The sequence below is a fragment of the Scleropages formosus genome, chromosome 13 (assembly GCF_900964775.1).
Source record: "Scleropages formosus chromosome 13, fSclFor1.1, whole genome shotgun sequence".
NCBI lineage: Eukaryota > Metazoa > Chordata > Actinopteri > Osteoglossiformes > Osteoglossidae > Scleropages > Scleropages formosus.
The window spans coordinates 11,805,257-11,821,708 of NC_041818.1; the positions used below are offsets into that span (position 1 = coordinate 11,805,257).

Sequence of the window (16,452 nt, forward strand, 5' to 3'; positions counted from 1 at the left end):
GACCCATGGAGTCCTCCACTATGACCTCATCACCTTTGCCTCTCTCACCATACTTTGAAAGCATCTGTATTAACCCCACTGAAACAAATGGCGGCGCTCTTCTCGCCCCACAAAGCTACCAACAGACCACTGGCTGCCGCAGAACCAAAGGTTTTCATGGGGCGTTTCGGCACCAGGTAGTCAACAAATCACAGCAGTGGTTTCCTCTAGCTGTTAGGTAACCCCATCACTGTACAACTCCAACCTTGCACTGAATTGCGCATCTGAGCTAACAGATCCTAAAACAGTTGTGTTAATGAGCTGGGAATTGTGGCCAACTCCAATACTGATGAAGTAGGGCAGTAAAAGGGCTGGATGTGTAGGATATTAGATGGAGAATGTCACAACAGGTGGGGGTGGAATCATGGGGGGCTGGTCAGACTTCACAGCAGTAGAATCCTAAAGGACAGACAAAATTAAGACGCACCACCACCATCATCATCATAACTGCAGGCAGATCAATGTTTTTAAACTAATTGGGCAGAGGTAGAGACTTCAAACAGGACACAGATCAAGCAGCATGCTGGCGGTGGTAAAAAAAACACCAGGGGAATCCTCATGAAAGGGGATGAAAAAATTAAACTGAAAAACGGATGTCGGCATTTCAAAGAACTGAAATTGAAACCGTTCAGAAGCAGGCACAACTGCCACCAAGTTTCAGGGCGAGAGCTTTCACGTAGCCACGCCTGCTGTTATGCCCACAACCACGCCTGGAGAACAGCAGCAAAACCTACTGATTAAGTCACAAGGGTCTAAATTTATGCACAAATGCAGCACTCAAAACACACTCACACACTGGCATGGGGGGGACAGCACAATGACATAGAACTAGAGAAATTATTACACCCAATTTCACCCTGCCTTGATGAGCCAGACTGGGCACTAGCGCACACGTCAGCGTCCAAATTTGCACCGCTGTATGGGTGGATGGCCACCGCTTCCATGCGCACGATTTCATACCAACAGTCTAGTGCAGCTCTCAGAAGGCTGTGAGGGACCAATTAAAGGACAGCTATGCCTAGTGGCCACTCAGCGAATATGCTTCTGGAAAAGGGCACAATGTGCAAACAGTCATATGCTGTAAAAGGTTTGTTGCAACAAAGCGGAGAGCACAGAGGAATTAAACACCAGCACTAGGACAGCTGACGTCGTGAATTTCTCTTCAGACCTGCTGTTTGGAACTGAAGGGCTGGCAATGAATCAGTCTAATGAAATGGCTAGGTATTCAGTGGACGGAAAGGACTGTCCACCTTCCGCAAACATGGATGACAGGGTGGCCCATATGTCACCATGCCCCTTAAAATCAGTTATAAAAAAAATTACAAATGCAGCAATGGCATTGTTATAAAACAATGAATTTTTATAAAGAAAGTTCTTGCTTTAGTCTTCAGAAATCAGTCTAATCGTACAGTCATGAACTGGCAAATAGATAATTACTCAATCGACAAGCACGTAGCCGAGAGTGTTTGGGTCCACAAAACGTTAAAGTGTAAAACTATAGCACAGATACAGAAAACATTAAAACACCATCTTCAAATAAAGCAACAATTTTAGGTTGGGAAAAACAAGCTTTATCACTGTGAAAGTGAAAAGGATAGCCCTTGACCGGAGATCAACCTGTCAAAGCGAACAGTTTGCATTACAAATCATGAAGAAAATAAGTACCAGAACTCAGAATACCATGCTAACATCAATGCAGTGACACAAAGTGAAAAACTTAGATATTATATACATTTAGGGATCAGGATAGTGCTCACACAGACCACAAGAAAAATAGCTAAGTAGGTAAGGAAGGGTATGGCAGACTTATCGGCCACCTTGTACAAGCACACACCAAGGGGTTCTAGCACATCATGCCTTGCGTTCCTGATATCTGCAGCAAGTTCATTACAAAAGAATGATTGTGAACTGACTGCATGTGCATAATGTACAGAAAAAGGGCATCTCACCCACTTCAAAAACCATACCTAGAAGTTTCCCCTATGACCTCTATGGGCAATTCTGAGCCACTGCTGAAAAGACATCCCTCCTCCCCGCGACCAACCCGTAAAGGCCAGTACACATGAAAGCTCTTACCTTTGGAAGCTGCAGGTCGATGTTTATGGAGGAAGGGTAGAAGAGAAAAATAAATATTAGTAACTTCCCATTGAATTTATCAAGTTCTTAGCAGCAAATGGCATAGACAAATTATTTGGACTACTTAGATATTGGCACTACAAAGCCTTCCCTCCCATAAGAAGAATAATCTGCTTCTGACTTCTTGCAAAACAGTTAACTACCGTTATGTTAGATAGCAAGCAAAGACACTGAGCCATAATAGATCATTTCCCCCCTCTACTAAACGTAACATTCTTGCCTTACATGTTAAATGCTGCGAAATGTTTAAAAATCACAACTCTCATCTTATTTTCTCTTTATTTTATTTTCTTGGAGTGCCAGAGGAGCAGTGTTTTTTTAATGCTCTTGCATCATTTTTCATAGTTTGCAATTTCTCTTCTCACGGGTTTCTCACAAGAGCTCCAGTTTCTGCTACGGTCCAAAGATACACATTTCAGGTGAATCTGTGGCTGTAAATTGCCCTTAGTGCGCCACTTTGTGAATGAATGAGTCCGCTTTTGGCTGCCCTCTGATGGACTGGCATCCAGTTGAAGGTTAACCCTGGCTCTCATCCCAAGTGTCAGGAATAAGCTCTGGATTATGGCAACTCTACATTTAAAAAGCAGTTATTGATAATTAATGGATTCTGTTCTTATATTGTAATTTTTTTAAAAAACCCTCATTTACTGTTTTGTCTAAATTCACAATAAATTTTTTGCAGTAAATTACATTTATTTGCAGTAAATTTGCTTTAGAATTTTAAGTCACGCACTGTTCTTTATCGCGACTTATTTACTGTATTGAGAAAATCTAAAAACAGAAGAAAAAACTTAGGAAGTTCTTGTAATTACTGGAATGGTGATAAACCCTCATTGGTGACCTATTCTTGAAGTATTTGCAATAAAAAAACAAATCGAAACAATACTGCCTTTCAAGAGAATTCTGTACGATTTACCACTTAATGTTTTAAGTAAGGCTTTCAATTGCCAATCCACTTCATTAAGCACTTCATGCATTTTGCTTTACATGATATTATCATGGGGGGGGCGGTGGTGCAGCAGGTTTGGCTGGGGCCTGTTCTGTGGTGGATCTGGGGTTCAAGCCCTGCTTGGAGTGCCTTGCAATGGACAGACTGGCAACCCATCCAGGGTGTCTCCCCTCCCGGCAGCCTTGCGCCCTGTGTTGCTGGGTTAGGCTCCAGTTTGCCGCAACTGAAAGGTGCTTGTGAATGGGCAAACAGCCACAAAGCAAGAGATGCAGAGATGCTTGACATCAACAAGGCATCCATTTTAAATAAAATTTCTGTTCTTGTAAAGCATTTCGTGAGTTGTTAGTTCATTATGCAAGTTTTAGCAGACAAATTACAGGTACTCATAAGTCCAAATTTTTATAAAATTATCATTATGGGGGGGAAACCTGAACTTTGAGCTATGACACTAAAGCACTTACTCTTAGTTTGTGAAGAGAAGGTTAGGGTGAGTTTGGCAAAGAGTTCGTTGTTCTCAAAGTGCTCCTCCTTTGCCTTGATCCAGAAACTGTCCTCTGATAAGTCCTCAGGTCCAATCTGAAGAAAAGAATTTCACACACAAACACACACACTTCATAGGCTTGGGAAAAGTTATTGAACCGAACCTTCTACAAGCTCCTAACTATTGTCCTGTAAATTATATGCTGCATGCCTCATACACCTCAAGTGCAGCTATCAGAAAGGGAAATGACCCCACCCCCCACCAGTACCAAGGGGGCACCATCGGCTACAGGTCTTGTCCTTGTTCCCATCCTCTGAACATGCAGCAATCCTTATAATAAGAAAGCTCATTTTCCCCACACACAAAAGGGACTTCTATGAGAGCAAGCAAGCACAGAGGAAAAAATTAAGACATTTTCCTTTCTGTAGCAGCGAGCAACAATTACACATTCAGATCCTTTTTAGGGTTCTCAATTTATGGAAGGAAAAAGGGCTGTGCAGGGAAAGGTAGTGACTTCTCATAGAGGGCAGCCTTTCATTATCCAGCACAGCAATTCTGGGTGGGGGTGCAAGTGCAAAACGGGGGCAGAAAAAATTGTTAATTTAAATTACAAAAGAATGCTCTCCTTTCTAGCTGCAATTTAATTATCTTTCAGTGGCAGAGTTAAAAGAAACTGGATTATTAAAAAGCAATTTCTGTGACATCCTCGTCAAAGGCGTCTTACTGCTTGGAAACGGAACAGAGCTGCATGAAAAAAGGGAACGTATAAATGTTCATGAACTCTGCAGAAGCTATTAAACTGTAGCTCTGGGCTAAAGGGAGAGAGTCAGTTTTGATGTTCTAACTATCGTAAGCAGAGAGCAAGAACAAATGATGGAAGCATATGCATTCATGTACACATACACACTCACACATTCACAAATGCAAACTTTCATTCAGAACTCCCCAGGACAACCAGCACTATACTATTACGCCAACCTCCCTCCAGCAGGGGATGTACTGAAGATGTAGCATCAAAAGAAGCTGGTCCTTCAATATTGACGCAAAAAAAAAAAAAAAAAAAAAAAAAAAAAAAAAAAAAAAGACTTACATACAGGACTTGATTTGTACCACACAGGTGCATTCTATACTAACTCTGTGGATCAACTATTGATTCTTAATGCCCACAAAGTGACAAGAAAATAAATTAAAGATATGAATAAATGAATCACCTTGGTCCAGTTTGCCCTCTTCAGCTGCACTTCTGGCTTGTAGGCCTTCTTGGGGGTAAGGCCAAAGGGTAGCACTGGTACTGCTGGAGCAGTCCATCCACCCATCATGGGAGGTGGGGGTGGCATTCCTGGAGCCAGTGGGGGTGGAGGAGGAATCCCAGCTTGCCCAGGTAGTGGAGGCGGAGGAGGAATCCCAGCTTGCCCAGGTAATGGAGGCGGAGGAGGTATCCCGGCTTGCCCAGGTAATGGAGGCGGAGGAGGTATCCTAGCTTGCCCAGGCAGCGGAGGCGGAGGAGGTATCCCAGCCTGCCCAGGCAGCGGAGGCGGAGGAGGTATCCCAGCCTGCCCAGGCAGCGGAGGCGGAGGAGGTATCCCAGCTTGACCAGGCAACGGAGGCGGAGGAGGTATCCCAGCTTGACCAGGCAACGGAGGCGGAGGAGGTATCCCAGCTTGCCCAGGGAGTGGAGGTGGAGGAGGTATACAAACCTGTCCAGGCAGTGGAGGCGGAGGAGGGGGCACAGGCACAGTGACAACTTTGGTCTTGGCATCCTCCAGGTCCTGGGAGAGCTTCTTTATCTGTACACAGAAAATGTCTAGACTGACCACAACTTACACTCAGATCTCTAATCCAAACCTAAATAGGCCCATCAGCCCCATATTGCCTGTCAAATGTTAAGAATACATTATGCTTTAACATAGCAAGTAAACACAGACAGATTTATTTCAGCTAATGAAAAAAATTTGCTACATTTAAGAAGAAAATTGGACCCTTTTATAGAATGGCAGGAATAGAGAGTCTGAATCAGGCATTGAGGGACTAAGTTGCAGAGGATGTGTTTATCTGGAGCATGATCAAAGCTCAGTCCTGGATGGTGATGATACTCCCCCCCTCCCACACCCCTGTGACAGCCTGGACAACAGACACTGTATCCTTCTGGTGCAGCTGTCACTTGGAGATAAATATGGTGGCACTGTCCCTGCCAGCAAGTGGCATGCCTACACATCATTACCATAAATATGGTAACAAGGTGCAGCATGTCACCTCAGCCAACCTCTGGCAAAGTGAGAGATGGTTTCTTCTTTCACATGTTGTCAACTGCCCCTCATCCTGCACTGAAGATAGGTGGACTGAGCAAGTTGTGAAAGATTAGTTTAGGGGGTCTGTGTGAATGGAACTGGATGTAAAGAAGAATGGGACTAGCTAGACTGGGTCTGCTCCAGATGAGCTATTATTCCAGAGAGACTGGACTTCTATGTTGGTGCCCAACAGAGCATTCAGACAGAAACTCATTGGCTGTCAGCATTTCCCTTAAGGACCAAAACAACCACTTTCTTCTGCAGTACCAAACCCATAACTCATGGATAAACACCAGCTATGCTGTGTGTGTGTGTGTGTGGGGGGGGGGGGGGGGGGGGCAGATTGTGGCAATAAATGAACTGGAAAACCTTAAATTGGGATCTGACTGTTTCATTCCATGTGTCATTGTCCAAAAACTTACACCAACTCTCAGAATAGTTGCTTGTCTTTTTAAAGTAATCTAATTTGCCTGTGATTGGCTAATATCTTCATTAACAGTGCAGAAGTGGTAGTGCCCTAATTGGGCAGCTATTTACGTATTTGTATAGCAGACAGTCCAAAAATATGATAGAATGCCACTGGGTACTGATTAACAAATCCCTGTGCCTGGCTGAAATTAAGGACAGACCTGATGTATTGTGACTCAAAGTGAAAGCCACTGCATGTCTTTTAATATCGACGTTAGAGAGTATGACAGGTGAACGGTGGGAGATGGTAACATGGTTCACCAGCAAGGTTAATGACTAAGTGAATGGGTGGTGAGAGTAGAGTCACCACCTGCTCTTTCAGTATGTTGACTTCATCCAGGAGCTTCTGGTTTTCCTTCTCCTTCTCCACCTTCTCTGTGCCCAGCTGGTCCTTCTCTGCACTCAGGTCCAGCACTCGCTGCTCATAGTCACTCTCCATCTTCTTCATCCCCACCTGCAGCTCATGGCGTGCTGTCAGCTCCAAGTCCAGCTGACAATGAGCAAGCCGCATATTAAAACAGTACTTAACTTTAATTGTTTCTGCAGTTACAAATGATCACTGGCACAAATAAGGTTTTTTTTTTTTTTTTTTAACAAACAGCTAGCCTCTCTCAGACACACACATACACACAGACTTCAGTAATACAGTGGTGTATTTCAGGACAGCATCAGTCAGCAGCTGGGTTGACTGGGGGCCCAGTGAAGCCAGCACATTACTGGCAACTACAGATACACTAAAATTCTACCCCCTCCAAAATTACACAAGCACAGAGAATAATTGGTTTGTAATTGCAGAGGAAAGTAGCAGCACTGAGGAGGTCCCCATCACGAAGCCACTAACAGATTGGCATTGGAAAGGCAGTGGAGGAAATTGAAGGGTTTGTGCAAAGGAAATATCCTGTCATACTGCTTCATTTCCAGAAGAAGCCTGTGACTGCTCAATGTGTACATGTATGCAAGTACGGAAATGAGTGTCTACGAGTGCCTGCTCTCTGTCTTTGTATACATGTGGAACACCCTTTAAAGCAGCTTGTTGGAAACAAAAACTAAATTGGCACCCCACCCCTGCTTGGACAATTCCCCAGGGCCTTCCTATTGTCTGAAAAGGAAAAAATACCTTTTTCTCCAGCTCCAGGGCCTTCGCTTCACTGGTCTCTACTTTGGTCTGATTCACCATGTTATCTGTATGGGGAGATGACGGTAAAGCAGAGACTACAGAAAAACACCTGTAACTGGACCCATCTCCATCTGCTGACATCCTGTTCAGTGAAAAATGTATTTTATGCATTTCCAGTATTTCACTGATATTACAAACAGGAATTCAGCAAACAGAGAGGCTCAGTAGACTCCTTTCATTCCACAATCAGCTGACACAGAGAAAATTTATCCTGACAATTCACTTTGAGTTGTAACTGCCAGGGAATTTTAAGTGTATGTTGATTTTAACAAAGAAAGAAAAATATAACAAAACATAAGTATGTATAGGACAAACTAGGGATGTACTGGGCAGGCTAAGGATGAGTAGTAGTGTATGGTTCAGTTTAAATGAGTATCTAATGTGATATAAGAATCTTGTAGCTCCAGGTTGACATGTGGCCACGACTCATTTGGGTTGCTGCTTATTCCCAACTATTTGTTCCTTACCAATTAACCCTTCAATGTCCAGATGAAGGCTCCTACATTTGAAGTCAGGGTCACAGCCATTCTTGTGCAGCACAATCTGGGCAATGCACTCATCAATCAGCTTGTAGTACTGTGGCCTGGGATAGAAAAACTGCTTAATTGGGTGATGGAATGGGAGCCCGCATCCTATATTACTGGGGCCACACACCTCTCTCACACGCACTTCACATTAACATCCCTGCACCAGACCCTTATCAGGCAGAATACTCAAAAGGTTTTGTGCTCTAGATTAACATCTGTACAAACATTCAGTAAGCAACCCCTGCTAAATCTCCGCTCATTAACACAACAGCCTTACATCCTGAATAAGCCAATCTTAGTATTATAGTCCTCCATCCCACATGCACACAGGACAGCTGGTAGCGTAGTGGTTAGAGCGACTGCCTTTGGACCCAAAGGGAGTAATGTGCTATTTTACAGCTCCTGTATGTGTAAGGGACTGTCTAACCTGTATCACACCCTCATTTTCTGAGTACACAGACTTCCTGTTCCCCACAAGTGTGGTGTGTATCTGGAAGTAAGGGTACATGTGCATGTACAAGATAATAAAACCTGTTTAAAAGTCAAGGCAGCATATGCTTGTAAGTGCCCTGGGCCTAGAGGCATCTGCTGATTTCTTACACTCTCCGAACACGACATTCATAACTTCATATTACTTTGTTGCAATTATTTTGTATTCTTGCTCACACTCAGCTGTCTAATCTTTCACTTCATTCATGGAGCAACAGTGACATCAAGTGCTTGCTCAAAGCAGAAACGTCCAGATTACTTAAGGCTTCAATATTTTCACCCTAAACAAAGCCAGTATTTCTTGACAGCCAACACATTTGCACCACATCCATCTCATACCGATGCAAAGAGAAGCAGGATGCATGGAACATCAATGCTTGGGCATCACCCATTAATGCTTCTTTAGTATAACTGATAGGAAGGGTTTTCTTGTGTTTGCCTAACTGCTAATCAAAGCAAGCGCTCCAAACAACTGGTTCTTGGCATCAATGCTGCGTTCCAAACCCTGAAACTTTACCCACACCTTATGCACTACTGTGGGAGAAGACAGCCCAACAGAACAAGTGTCTCTATATCAAGCTTCCCAGTTCTTCTAGCCCTCCGGGTATGAGCTCGGTGCTGTGCACTCAGTTGTGTATGTGGGAGTGCAAGTGGGTGTTCACGTACAGGTCCCCAAATGCAAATCCTTTTTTGCCTCATAACAGCAAAAGCAGAAATGCAGTTCTCATGACAAATGCACATACACCCAGTTTTTCCATAGTCCTCTTTGGGTTTCTGCTCATTGTGAATTAAAGAGAGCACATTTGTCCTTGTAATAATTAAAGTAGGAGGAATTCACACAGGCAATGCTGCGATTCTCAGCATCCCCCCGGGGGGCATGCAGGCTGCCTTTTGTTCCCCATCAATCAAAAGCTTGCCATGCCTCCAACATGAAGGAGGCTGCAATCAGGGGTGATGAGCACCAGTGAGGAAACTTTTCTCCTCCTGTCTCTTTCCTAGTCTCAGCACCACTGTTCTGTAGCACTGGTACTGACAGAATTTCACCCCCCTTTCCTACAGTCCTCTAGGCTGTGATTATTTCAGTGCAAGGAGGACATTAAGCCCGAGAGCCTATTGGCTGAAATCAGAGAATCAGCTAGTGGCACTTCCAAAGGCTGATGCGTCATAGTGCAGATGGGCTATTGGTGATGCTCGCACATTTCAGGCAGACACCCCCCCCAAGCCTTCAGCACAGCAATGGTCCAGAACCCATATGTGGAGAGGGCAGACATATTCCACTGTGATAAAGCTCATTAAATTGTGTGGCATAGCTTTCACCTAGAGAAATAAAGAAGAGCGTAGGGTGAAAAATGGGTGGTGTAGCTCTTACCTAGCCTGGTAGTCATTACGAATGAGTAGCAGGTGCTGCAGAAGAGACAGGAAGTGTGTCTCTGCTTTGGAGTCTTTTACAGTGTTCATTAGAATCTGGAAGACATCGTTCATGTCGGTGCAGTGGGGAGTTAAGGATTACCCAAAAAAGGCTATACAAAAAGGCAAAAAACCTCAGCTTTCTTGAGGCTGAGGCTATTTGTAAGTGCACAGTAATCAACACATGGCCAACCAACAAGTACTCTCCGTGTTGTCTGCTACCTTATGCAAATATAACTTCAATAAAAACAAAGATATTTACAAAGAATTAACTGTTCCATCTTCATAATAATCCGTAGGACGATATTTCCCACCTAAGAAAAACTACTTAAATCCACTAGCTCTACCTGTGTCTCACTATTTGTGGCAGATATGTCTTTGCACATCCTACACAGTAAAATAGCACTGTCTATTAGAGAGAATGGCATTAGTGGAGAGCAAACTATCGAGAAAAAAATCTAACGCAAAAGTAAAAAGGTAGCAAAATACTGCCCTCTGGTGATTAATTTCAGCAGTGCTGACAATTCACATGAACAGTGTGGACCCTCAACTGGACACAAAATTGAAAATGCAGCATCTTATTGAATTTGATCAGTGTGTTGGAAATGCAGCATCTTACTTTCACTTATTGAGTGTAAAATGCATTTTATTTACACTCAAAAAGCTAACTTTGAAACAGTGTTGACAGTGTTTTAAACTGAGGACAACTTCAAATATATTTACATTTATCAGACGCTTTTCTCCAAAGCGACGTCCAATGGCTTCTACGTAGTGTTACTAGCCTACACACCTTATTCACCGAGGTGACCTACACTGCTAGATACACTACTTACATTGAGTCACTTACCCATATACAAGATACTATGGATACGTATGGTCTGCAGCCACCTATCAGCATAACTTGTGTTACAACTGCATTAACTAAATGCATTTGTGAAAAATGCTATTTTCCACATAAAAATGCATTTGTGGTGAACTGTTCCGTTGCTTTTGATGAGACATCAAAAAGATGCTATCCACATTAAAGCTAGAGAGCTCCAAGTGTCAACATCAATATTTACTGACTTTTTAAAAACATGGGTTGAAAAAATGGAATCTACGCTACTAAATTAACTTTTACTATGATAAAGCAGATTAAAATTGTTCAGCAGAAGCAAAATACATTAGGGGCCTTTTAAAAACCAAAAACGGAAACAAATTAAATTCTACTTTATTACAACAAAATGACCGGATTGCAAAAATTGATCTCAAGCTCATGTATGGTGTAAATGTTCATGCACCATAACTTTATCGCCATGCCCAGATAAGCCTTTACACAGCTGCTACTCCTGTATTGTACGTAAATGTTTGTGTACCTTAAAAAAATTAAAAAAATTGTAGGAAGGTGATAAGGAATACTATTTTCTGGGTTTTATGCACCTACTTGTGTGATAAACATCGGTGCATAAAGTGGAAAGAACTAAGATTACTTAATCACGTCTGCAACTGTCTCTCTTACTGTAATGCACAAATTGTATTTCTCAGATGTACATATGTCACTTTGGAGAAAGGCATCTGCTAAATGAATAAATGTAAATGAAAAATCAGAGCGGTGCCACAAATAACATGCGGAGAAATAAATAAGCTGCAATGCCTTGGAAGGAGTGAGTAACAGAGTTGTCTGGTGAAAACGCTAATGTTGACAACTTGCTAAGCAAGTTTTTAATGTGAGAACAGTACGTTTAAATTCTACAATTGTGCAAGTCAATAGACTCATGAGTGATTTGAACATCACTCAGCTATGACTGTCAACTTGTGGACCACTTGAGTAACATGGGCAAACCACTTGTGGTTCATGGAGTACATTTTGGGAACAAAGCACTACTTTAGAGGAATATATTTTCTTGCTCCTCCGAGTCCACGGTCCTCTCACGGAAAAGGATGGCATGCTCCCTCCAGGTAAGGGGAGAGAATTTGTCCCAGGTGAAGCAGTTTAAGTATCTTGGGGTCTTGTTCACGAGTGAAAGGAGCGTGAGATCGGCCGCAGACTGGGAGCAGCGGCAGCAGTAATGCAGTCGCTGTACCGGACTGTAGCGGTAAAGGGGTAGCTAAGCCATAAGGCAAAGCTCTCCATTTACAGGTCGATCTATGTCCCTACCCTCACCTATGGTCCTGAACTCTGGGTAATAACCGAAAGAAAAAGATTGCGGATACAAGCGGCTGAAATGACTTTTCTCCGCAGGGTGCTGGGACTCACTCTCCACGACAGGATGACGAGTTTGGACATCCAGGAGGAACTTGGAGTAAAGCCGCCACTCCTCCACATTGAGAGAAGCCAGCTGAGGTGGTTTGGGCATCTGATAAGGATGCTCCCTGGGTGCCTCCCTTTGGAGGTATACCAGGCATGGCCAACTGGGACAAGGCCCCAAGGTCAGCCCAGGACCTGCTGGAGGGATTATATCTCACAGTTGGCCTGAGAACAGCTAGGGATCCCCCAGGCTGAGCTGGAGGAAGTTGCGGGGCACAGGGGTGGCTGGGCCTCTGCTCTCCCTGTTGCCACCGTGACCCTAAAAGGACAAGCGGGCAAGAAAATGGATGTATGGAATATTTTCTTGCTCTACAATGAGTTCTAAGAGACACCTGGTGGAGAAATTAAACATGGCATTCTTTTAGAAATAACACCACAGCAGTGAAATATGCCATCTTTTTCATGTTCTGTGTAATTTCCAAAAGCTTCCATATGTTCCCCACTGAGACTGCAACAACTGTGCGTAGTTCTGAGAAAAGGATATTCCATCTCAATCCGCACATCATCTAGGCGGACTTTAAGTTCCTCAGAGTCATCCTCTGCTTGGTCATCAAAGACATTCAACTGCACTTTCAACTCCTCGTTCTCAATGGTCCGCACTTCCTGTAAATGCATGCGGACACACACATCAAGGACATCAACAGGATCACATTATCACTTCCATAATTGTTACCACCATATAGGGGAGGGAGTAAAAGAGGCTGAGGGTATAAGACTGAGTGAAAGGTATGCAGGAACTCACCTTGAGGATTTCTCTTAGGCCCAATCTCATGAGTTCTGAGCGAATGTGAATCCTGAAGTCCAGCTCCTCCCCTTGACTTATTAAGGCATTGATTAACTGCATGCAGCCAGCCTACATTTGCACAGACACAGGAAATTGCACAGCATATCCATATGCAGTTTAAACAACACTTCTACAAATCAGAGGGCTTTCATTTACGATATATGGTTGTTCTGCAAGATGAATAGTTACACATGTATATACTGCATATACCTTTTACACTGTAACAAATGAAAGGCCAACGATATCTTTAATGGCATGACAACAAGATGGGCACCTGGAATGCTCAGTTACCTTGAGGGCCACATTGGTCTTGCGCATCCCTGAAAGCAGTGACTGGAACCGTTCCACCTCCTGCTCTTCTGCATGCTCTGTGATGGCCTCAAGGACACGGTCTTGTCTGGGTGGAAGACAACCAATAAGATAAATCAGAAAGATCAACCAGCACAGAGCTGCAAACAAACAGCCTCATCACAGAAAAGAAAAAAAAAGTCTTGTTTCATGGTAAAAGTGGTGGTACAGAACCATGTAATCATGAAAATAAACATGATCCCATAAGGTTACTCTTGTTTGTTACATGTTTCTGTGAGTCAGCTTAATAAATTAACATCTTGCTCAGCCAAAGCTGGTGTATCACTGAGCTTGTTGCTTATACGAGGGAGCACGCTGAGGTTCTCACAGGTTGTCTGGGTGATCCAGGATACATATAGCTGACAGCAGCTTGACAGCATCCACCATCATATGTGGGAGCCTGGGGTTGACAGCCCTCACCAGCAGGGGGATCCCATCAGGTGACATGAGCATGGCTTTTAGACCGTGCTGAGAGAATAAGGAACCATAAATTGAATGCACCTTTCACACAACACTGAAAAAGATGTGGGAAAACAGACCACACAGAGGACATGAGCAAAGTGGCAGTGCTGAACAGACTCTGGTTACACCCACCTTGTTATTCATGAAAGCCTTCAAGCAGCGGATGATCTCATGCTGACACTTATTGCTACAAGAAAAGAAAGGTGACATGAGCAGGGACAGCAAGAACAAGGGCACAAAATGGCATGCTTGGGGCAGGTCTTACGCAGTTTCATCTTTCTCATCCTGTAGCTTCCTAAGGAAATTGAGCAGCAGCGCAAGGCCTTCGTCACCAAAAGTCTGGACCCAGCTGCAAGACAGGAGATACACAGAACACTGCTGTTTCACTACTTCTGTTTTTTGTAAATCATGAAGTTTTGGCACTCTTGAACCAGATGTCTCTGTTTTATACTTGAGTTTTCCCCACTTTCTTCATGTCATGCCTTTCAAATTCTGTGTCAAAACTATACAAACATGCAAGATCAAGTGTACATGTTGCCTGTGGCGATCACAGGGGCAGAATCAGAGTTGACAGGAAAGACAGAAGTTGGTGGGCTTGTTCATAAAGCTTTTAAGCTTTAAATCAAGTAAGATTACCCTAGGCTGTTAATGTGTAGTTTTCACACTCAGCAGAAGTTGCTGTTGAGCAGAGCTGGGGGCAGAACCCCAGCAAAAGACTGCTCTCTAACTTCCAGTTATCAAATTCAGGTAGTTTAAACAATTAACCACATCCTACGATCACAACCACTCGTTTTGACTGTAGGAACAATGCGGGGAACTCTGAGAAATCTTAAGATCAAAGCTTTTGAAAATGAACAAAAAATGGAAAACTGGCAGAAATTGCAGTTCTTCGTGAGTAAAACAAAAAGAAGCAACACAGCACCCAGAAGCAGCAGTAGATCGCCTTCAACATTTTTAGATCTGAGTACAAAGTTCCGTGACAGTGGGACTGAGCTTGTTCATGTGTGGCTACATATGAACCAAATGAACATGACTGCATGAGGGAGGATGGACACGCATGGCTGTCTCAGTTTATGAAAGAATACATCCAAAGTGTTGCACCTCACAGGATTGTTGCTTAGCGACACTCTGAGGGACTCCAGACAGCTCAGTAATTGGGTGTCTCTCAGCTCTGTCTTCAGCTCTTGAATGTACATCACAGCAGACTTGGAGCTCTCCTTCTGGTTCTGACCCTAGAGCCACAACAAGGAGCCTGATGTCAGTTCAATGTCACAAGGAAGGAACTGGACAGTGGTCTCGTTGATCCAACTGGGGTTGCACCAAATCTGCTGCCACTCACAGCTTTTGAGGTATGAAGATACTGGGAGACCATCTCTCTCTTGATGGCAATGTCCTTTTCTCGAAGAGGTTGCTGCTTCTCTTCATTCAGGTTCATGTCCACCTTGGAAGAAAGGCAGGAAAGAACATAGACTGATGACACCAAAGGTAATATTGAAGGTCAAACAAGTTTAATTCATAATCTCAGACTGACTAACTTGATGTCCTATTTGTATGTCATTATTTGCCAAGATAGTCAGTTTGGCCAGGGCAATTTTTATACACATTTAAAAAATGGAAGTGTAAAAAAATATCAACATTCATATAGCAATTAATAGCAAACATTTAACAGAGCAGTTTCTCAAATGAAAATGAATGGCACTGATAAATCCTAAGTTTTTTGCTCTTAGTCATTAAGCTGATTACAGAAGTAAGTAGGAGTTATAATTCCCAGTCTTGATGCTGAGCTGTACGCAAAGTAGTTTGAGGCACAATTTTAAAAAATTTTTCCATGCGTGGACTTATATATATATTTTTTTAAAAAAAAAAAAAAAAGTTTTGTACTATCCTTAGTTTCCCTCTCAGCCTTACAACCCTCCCCGCTCATTTCATCCCAATACTACTTTGCATTTCCACCCCATAAACCCCTCTTTGTTCTTCACCAGCCAGTACATCCTTTCACCTCCCCTCCTTGTTCCCAGAACTTCACCTAATACAGTACCCCAGTATCACAGTGCCTTCCTGGCCCCACCTACTTACCAGCATCTGCTCAAAGAGCTCCAGCACATACTCATCAGTGTGGTCATGCAGCATGGTTGCCTGAGCAGGCACCTCATAGTGGGTGGCCAAGGAGTGCCGTTGGCCAGGAGGGACTGGCTTGTCCTTCTCCTTCTTCATCCGCATGCTGGTGAATCTCTCCAGCTGGAGGGGGGGTACGTTGGGGAGAGAAGAGTTATAAACTTTTCGTTCACAACCAGTGGAGAAAGATGCTGCTATGGCTATAGAAATATTCTGGCTAGCAGATCTGAGTAAAAACTGTAAAGCAGTTTTTAGCCTCTTTATTAAATGAATTGAGTACTTCCGCATTTACAACGCTGTACTTACAATATATGCTTAGATCTGAGAGAATCAGGCACCCTACACACCAGGGCCTTTCCCAGTCCTGTTTTAGGCCATTGGCAGTACAAGCAAACACTGAGTGAAAGAAGTGACTTTTTCAAGTTTTAATCATCTACTTAAAGCCTGGTTTCTGCATCTGCTTGTTTTTCTGAGCTGGTGCACTAGTCTAACAAC

The 16,452-nt window shown here is 43.4% G+C and overlaps 1 protein-coding gene across 2 annotated transcripts in view; it reads right to left on the reverse strand.

Annotated features, from left to right (window-relative positions):
* Positions 1 to 16,452, reverse strand: part of diaph1 (diaphanous related formin 1) — a 77,274-nt gene that overhangs the window by 44,579 nt on the left and 16,243 nt on the right. For both annotated transcript variants that reach the window (XM_029257284.1, XM_029257283.1), the window contains 16 exons: positions 15,919 to 16,080; positions 15,182 to 15,283; positions 14,944 to 15,074; positions 14,108 to 14,191; positions 13,975 to 14,029; positions 13,709 to 13,848; positions 13,324 to 13,429; positions 12,991 to 13,101; positions 12,733 to 12,851; positions 9,924 to 10,040; positions 8,006 to 8,121; positions 7,479 to 7,543; positions 6,672 to 6,851; positions 4,817 to 5,392; positions 3,586 to 3,700; positions 2,116 to 2,124 (listed from right to left, as the gene is read on the reverse strand). In XM_029257284.1, coding sequence (XP_029113117.1) covers positions 2,116 to 2,124; positions 3,586 to 3,700; positions 4,817 to 5,392; positions 6,672 to 6,851; positions 7,479 to 7,543; positions 8,006 to 8,121; positions 9,924 to 10,040; positions 12,733 to 12,851; positions 12,991 to 13,101; positions 13,324 to 13,429; positions 13,709 to 13,848; positions 13,975 to 14,029; positions 14,108 to 14,191; positions 14,944 to 15,074; positions 15,182 to 15,283; positions 15,919 to 16,080 — 2,188 coding nt within the window. The remainder of the gene's footprint in view (positions 1 to 2,115; positions 2,125 to 3,585; positions 3,701 to 4,816; positions 5,393 to 6,671; positions 6,852 to 7,478; positions 7,544 to 8,005; positions 8,122 to 9,923; positions 10,041 to 12,732; positions 12,852 to 12,990; positions 13,102 to 13,323; positions 13,430 to 13,708; positions 13,849 to 13,974; positions 14,030 to 14,107; positions 14,192 to 14,943; positions 15,075 to 15,181; positions 15,284 to 15,918; positions 16,081 to 16,452) is intronic.